This window comes from Daucus carota, chromosome 2 (genome assembly GCF_001625215.2).
Source record: "Daucus carota subsp. sativus chromosome 2, DH1 v3.0, whole genome shotgun sequence".
Classification (NCBI taxonomy): Eukaryota; Viridiplantae; Streptophyta; class Magnoliopsida; order Apiales; family Apiaceae; genus Daucus; species Daucus carota.
In genome coordinates, this window is record NC_030382.2 from 25,662,692 (window position 1) to 25,670,116 (window position 7,425).

The 7,425-nt window shown below is 33.5% G+C and overlaps 1 protein-coding gene across 1 annotated transcript; it reads right to left on the reverse strand.

The window, feature by feature from the left end:
* Nucleotide 1: 1 nt before the first annotated feature.
* LOC108207011 (calmodulin-binding receptor kinase CaMRLK) lies at nucleotides 2-3,041 on the reverse strand. Its single transcript, XM_017377471.2, has 2 exons — nucleotides 1,378-3,041; nucleotides 2-713 (listed from the first exon to the last, which is right to left on the reverse strand). The coding sequence occupies exons 1-2, from the start codon at nucleotides 2,777-2,779 to the stop codon at nucleotides 79-81; spliced, it is 2,037 nt and encodes a 678-aa protein (XP_017232960.1). The 5' UTR covers nucleotides 2,780-3,041; the 3' UTR covers nucleotides 2-78.
* Nucleotides 3,042-7,425: the final 4,384 nt, after the last annotated feature.

Consider the following 7,425-nt stretch of genomic DNA (forward strand, 5'->3'; position numbering starts at 1 on the left):
GTTATATAGAAAATAGCATGTTCCATGCAAGTTAAAAAGTTGGACATCATTTGAGCAATCCTATAGCTAAACTAACTTTTAGTTCAACTCCTCCATTAGAGGATTTACTTCCTTCAGCAAACCTAATACTTGTTGCATAGTTGGTCTTTTTCGTGGCACTTCTGCTGTGCACAAGTATCCAACTCGGAGACTCTCCACCATCTCACTGACGGTGTCACCACCACGTCTTAACCTCGAGTCCAATGCATTTAGTCCATGTCCCTCCCTAACTAATCTCCTAACTGTGTTCACGGTCTCATCTGAACTGATTTGACCAGTTAACAACTCGATTAAGACTGTACCAAAATCATACACGTCGGCCTCAGGGGACCTGCCGACCTGATCTGGGCCTAATGCAAAATCTGCAATTTTTGGTTCCAAGTCGTCGGATAGTAAGATATTGGATGGGACTAGATGGCCATGCACCACTGGTTTAGAGAGGCCGTGGTGGAGGTAGGCGAGTCCACGAGCAATGCCAACTGCAACGCGATGGCGAGTGAGCCACTCCATTTTGTCAGGGGATGAAATGTGGTGTCTATTCGCAATTTCATTGCTATGCTCCCAAGTGTCAGTGCTCCAATCCTCTACATTGGTTTTACCAGCTGGAAGCTCGTGAAGCCATTGATGGAGATTACCATTGGCCATAAACTCGTACAACACTAACTTCTCATTGCCTGCAAGAAATTAGTGAATCAATTCGATGAAACTTCTGCAAGAATAACTTAACTGGCTCTAGTGAATAGCAATGTAATTTGGGCACTAAATACGTTTAGTTATACTTTGTTAAGGACCAAGGACCATATTGTCTTGTACATATACAATATGTGACCATCATGTGAGACTGTAATCATGCTTCAGGAATATAGGGCTTATGTTTTTTCTAGTTACATGTTTATGTGCTTGTGTTCATTTGTATGCATGCATAGAGTATTTCCAGACTTCATTCTCCCTCTAACAATTGAGACTGGCATGCCTAAAAGATAAATTTAACAGCCTCAACAATTTTGGGAATTTAATTAACCCTAAATCTTATATAACAACAAATAATATTGATACAAATGGATGTTCTAGAAATCGCTAGGCGGGTGTTGACCACTAGGCTGTCCTTCTGTCCTCCGGACATTGATCCAATGATGGATTTTTAACCGTTTGTGTTATATATTTTTTTCTCGTTGAGAAACACGAACTTAAATTTTCCACAAAATAAACCTTGTCAATATTCTTCTAATTAACACTAAATCAGCAAACAATCCATCCAAATTTACCCGGACCTACTTGAAAGCCATTGAAAAAGTAGGTGAAACAACCAAGAAAATCAGTTTAGCTAAAGAAATTTACCTGCAATGCAGTAACCAGAGATGGGCAACAGATTGGGATGTTTAAGCCTCGAGATGTCATCAAAAATGGCCTTCATGTCACCAATATCAATGTACCTAGCACTCTCCAACACCTTGATGGCCACATGGAGCTCACCTGGCAGAATAGCTCTGTAAACAGGCCCGCACCTACCTTCTGCAAGCAAGGATTCTTTCCCAAAATGTGACGTGGCAGCAATCAAGTCCTTGAAGGTAAGATAGTTCATCAGAGGCTTCTCAAACATTACTACAGCTGCTGATGATGGTTCTTTGATATCGGCCACCCATGAGGTCCCTGACTCTGTCTCAAATGAAAAGGGTCCTGATTTTTCAACTTTAAATGGTATTTGAGCTGGTTTCGAGATTGCCCATCTGTTTTTCTTTGCTAGTTTTCTTTTTCTATGCATATAGAAAATGTACATAAACATGGCAATGACCAAAATTGTGGCTGAAACAGATACAGCTAGAGCCAGATGCTTGTGCTTTGAAGTATGATTACTTTTCTTAAGGTTTTCTTGATGTTGCGCATCGTTTTCAGGTGGAATTCGTATTGAATGAGGTACTGTTGTGGGACTTCTGTTGATGTTTTTGGAACTTGTGTTGAATTTTCCGGCATGAACAAAGGCAGAGTGGCCGAATTCTTCGATATTGGCTGAAGTTAAATTGCCACTAAAATTATTAAATGAGATGTTCAAGAATTTGAGGCCAGAAAGCGGAGGGAATTCAGAAGGAAATTCACCAATCATGTGGTTTATCGAGACATCCAAGTAAGTTAACGAGCGAAGATTTGAAATGGGATTTAAACTACCTGAAATGTTACACTTTGAAAAATCAAGATATTGTATGTTGATCAGCATGTTGAGACCAAGAGGCAAGAATTTGAGATTGTTATGTGAAAGATCAAGAGCTGTAAGATTTGGAAAATGGGAGATATTAGCCAAGTTTGTGAACCTATTTTCGGACAAATTGAGGTGCCTGATTGATGAAAATGGACCAGATTCTGAACTGATTTTGAAACCAATGGTACCTACAAGCTTGTTCTTGGACAGATTAAGCTCAACCAGGGTTGGAATAGCCCAAAACCAGCTTGGAACATAGCCCTTGAGAGAATTGTTGGAGAGATCAATTGTTTGAAGATAAGACAATTTCTTGAAATATTTCCATGAAACTGAACCATTCAGATTTCTTGATGAGAGGTTCACATGTGTAATATGTTGGCTTTTACAGTTCAGATCATGAGAGCTAAACCAATAAGATTTGAAGCCAGAGACTGAGCTGAAAGCCTTGATAAGTAGCTCTTGGTCAGTGGTGATGTTACATGTAGAGTCTCCTAAGACTATACATGAAGTGAAAATCATGAATATCAAGAGCATCATCATCTTCATCTTTCTGTATTTCAAAAGAGTCACCTCCTCTGCAACTTTGGCTTACATGAGTTTTGTTAGAGAAGTATAGCACTAAAGCACTTTAAACCCAAGTTCCAAGGTTCTTTTTGGGTACTCAAGGGTCATGTATAAAGATTAAAGAGGGAATCACTGCCTAAAATAGTGTTGGAAGGAAGAGGAGGGACTTGGGATTATTTTTACAAGTGTCTATATAGCCAAAGAAGAAACAAACTACACTATTCTAGAGTGAGAAGTGAACAATACGAGACAGAAGCAGGATTGTAAAAATCACGAATATTATAAGCGATGAAAGGAACTCTACCATGGTTAGTAAACAGATTAAAAATAATTAGTTATAATATTAATATATCGAAAAATGAAATTATGTCATGATAAGAATTTAATATATAATATTTATAATTTATATATTTTGTATTGAATATAATTATAGTTATATTATAAAAAAAGACAAAAAGTTAATATTTTGAAATTAAAAATTAACAAGTTAACATATCTTGACCGCTTAATCTGGTTGATAATCTTGTAATCCGCCTAATAATCTTCTTAATTTTCAAAAATATTTAATCACCCATTTTGAAATCTTTATATTTTATTTAAAATTAAATATACTCGCAAACTCGTGTTTTTATTGAGAAATTTAAACATAAATTCCATTTCCAAATGTTTAACTAAAATATGATGATATTATCAAAATTAACTGATCTAGAAAATTTTGAATCTAATTTATGTTATATTTTCACATTATCTCATTTTTCTTTTCTTCATAAAAAATCATAAAAGAACCGAAGAAATATATAGGTACATTATTTAGCTTCATACTGGTTTTTGACTTTGATAGTGTCATATGTTTCCCTTGTATATTTTACATGTGAAACATGCAAACCATGTACTCACTCGGTACCATTTTAATTGCTTTTGATTTTTTTACACGTATTTTAAGATGTTAAAAAAATCATATCTAAACATAATCATTCTTTATAAAATTTATATCAAATAAAAGTTTAGAATCTAAACTTTAATTTGATATAAAAATTGAATTTTTTTATTAAGTGTAGATATAGGTTTTTTGCATCTTAATATACGTGTCAAAAAATCATATATCAGTTAAAATGGGACAGAGGGAGTACATGTTTACAAGTTACAACAAACATGCACTCCTAACAAATCAGAACATTGAAAGTAATGCTAGCGGGATATTATTCAAATAAAAAGGTATTTCGCCCATACACAAATATAAACACGTTATCCAGAGCCAGGAATCAGGATTAAATTATACAGTGATTTCACATCTTTTGTGACAAAATATTAAATTCCACCGCACCTCTACGATTTAAATACAATTTTGTAGTAAATCTGCAAGCAGCAAAGTCTACTTTTTGTGAAAGTGCGACTGGCGCACAATATATTTTTGTATTTTCCATGCGGTATTTCATAAAAATTGGTGGTGCTGTGCTCGAAATTCCTCCTGCCATCCAAATTTAAAAGCAAACTTTTTTGCTAAAAAATAAGTGAAAATTATTTGTCAAATTTAAATAAGTTTTCTTTAATAACAGTTTTTAACGGAAAAGTTGTTTTTACGGTATTTTAAAAAATATGTTTTTCAACTTTTGCTGGAAGCAATCATAGATTTCACAATTAAATCTAATTAAAAATATTTTTTATATTATAACTCAAAATAAGCAAATACCAATAATATTATCAAACAATTATTTGATTTGAACCACTAACACTTTATTTACTAGTATTTTTTCTAATAGCACAGTAATTTTTAACAACGCTTTTAAATATCACTAAGACAGCCACTATGTTGATCCTAGGGTCTTAGACTAATATGATACAAATTAATTCAAATTATAAATTTATAAATAATAAATTAATGTAAAATAATGTAAGCCATGTCATCTACGCTTGTTTTTTCAGCTGTAAATTCATAAACCTAAAAAAATAATTACATATCTGAAAATATACAAATAAATAAGACCGAATCAAATAAATAAACGAGTGTGGGAGGTAACCAACTTAACTTTTCACTTTTCCCATCAACCCATTTAAAATGCTTGTATTGTCAAGTCATACAAAATTATGATACCAGCTCCTCATCTAATTTCATACAGTAAGAATTTAGGTCGATTTGAATAACTTTTAATGTCATTGTATAAAATCTGTGCAGTGAATTAAACTGTTAGTATAAAAGTCATGTACTCCTCCCGTCCGCTACGTGCACTTTTTACACGCATTTTGAAACTCTAGTAAAATATAGTTCAATAATGTATTTTTAATTTTTCTTTTTTTGAATAAAATTTAAACTTCAAACTTTTTTTTCAGATTTTTTTAAAAAAAATTATATAATGTAAATATACTTTATAAGAGTTTTAAAATGCGTGTCAAAAAGTAACGTAAAAAACCTGATGGGACGGAAGGATTATAAATTAATTAGTGATATGTATTTATTTTTGTTTTTAAAGTATTCTAGACATAATCCTTTTATAACAATGAAAGAGTAGTTATGTGGATTACGGAGCCATGCATAGAGGTGCAAGTCAGTCACTGAATCATCGAGAAGCCCATAGTTCATATTTATCTGGCCGACAGTACATACAAGATATATGGGGCAATATCGTGCATGTCTCTATACTTTGTAGCTTTTTCACAATAAAAAGACAGGAAAAATGATATATATGTGACATGGTTAATGAAAACTGAAAAGTCAAAAATACGTAAAAAGCATGGCCACATATTACATAAAAGATCATTTGGATGAGTTTAAAATAAGTGCTTCTTGCTTAAAATAAAAAAGTGGAGTAGAAGTTAGAAGCAAGACCTATAAGTGATTAAAGTGTTTGAGAAATAAGTAGAAGCCCTGAAACAAAAACTAGCATTCCTAACTTTTTATAAATACTTCTTGGTTTTTTACACAAACCGTACGAAATAAGTGCTTCTAACTTATAAATCCAGAAGCCGGTTTTTAAGCCGTTGTCGAACAGCCGCATATACTACATGCCATTTTCTATTATATTGGACTAGTCAAAATTTATTTAAAGGCCTGATTCTAGGTAAATTCCTTTGACGTGACTTTGGTTGGTTGCTAGATGTCTCTATACTACAAACCCTAACCACTACAGATATTTCTATTACAAAGCTAGACTATAGTGTGTATAGTGGGAGCAGCCGTGCAGAGCACTTTGCCATTTCATCCCGAAGGATGTATGTTAATTGTGAGAACACAATTCACATATTTATAGGCTTTCATAACTAATCATGGTTAAGTAAGTGATCCTGGTTCTGTTGGAGTGATCCTGCTTCTGTTGTTTAACTGCACGTGGTTAATAAATTAACCAAGTGATCCTAGTTCTTTAACATTTTACCAGAGGTGGTGAAAATAACCAAGTGATCCCGGTTCTGTAGCATTAAACCATACTTAATTAAACTAACCAAGTGATCCTAAGTGCTTTCAATATGTGTGTATGTAAAAATCTCATGCCTTGGAAAGTTTTCAAGCATTAAGCATCCATATAGAGCATCGGTGCTCTAAGAGGCTGCACAGGGCGCAAGTGGCGCTAGCATCCACGAAGGGCATCACTAGGGCACACACCAGGCGCCACTCCAACAGTTAGTCTCCACAGCATCCCCACAGGATATCCCTAAGGCGCCACTCAACTCCATAGTCTCCACAGCGCTCAGCAACATATATCAGCATACAGGGCGCTCTAGGGGCGCCACTAAGCACAGTGTCCATACAGGATGTTCTAGAGCCCCACTTAGCATTCCACTAGGCGCCACACAAGGCGCTTCTCCAGGTGCCACTTAGGGCGCACTCCAAGCACACAACAGGCGCCACTCCTTCCTTAGCATCCACAACACCTTCAGGCGTACAAGGGCGTCCGTGCAGGCACTAGGAGCACCACTCTAGGCACTATCTAGGCGCACCTTGGGCGTTACAGTTGGCGCTCATGCAATCCAGCGCTCAGGCATGACATCATCATATATGCATGCATAAATTATATATTGTATATTATATTATATAAATATATGTATAAATAAAGGTATTTATATATATATATATATATATATAATATTTATATAAACATGTAGTGATATATGTATATATATAAATATATATTTTAATATATTCTCATATATTTAAGTATATATAATATACATATAATTATATGTAAATATAAATATATATAGAGTTATATATAATTATCTATAAATATAAATATACATATATTTAAGCACATAATATAATATATATATATATATATATATATATATATATATATACACACACACACTTAAATATATAAATGTCTATGTAAAACAAAAATACATATATTATATAGATATATATATTTTTAAATATATATACATATAAATATATATATAGGGATAGGATCAAATAAAAACTTTTTTAAGTTACAAACTTACAAACTTTTTTTTATTCTCCCATCGTGTTAATCCTTAGTTATATAAAGTATCTATGTTGAAAATTCTTCAAAAAAAATCACAATTTTTAAAAATAACGCATAAATAAATCGCGTTTTCAACACATTTATAGCTGGGGTTCAACATCGGATGTTGAACACTAATTATCATTGTGTTGAATATATCTAAAAAGATGTTTA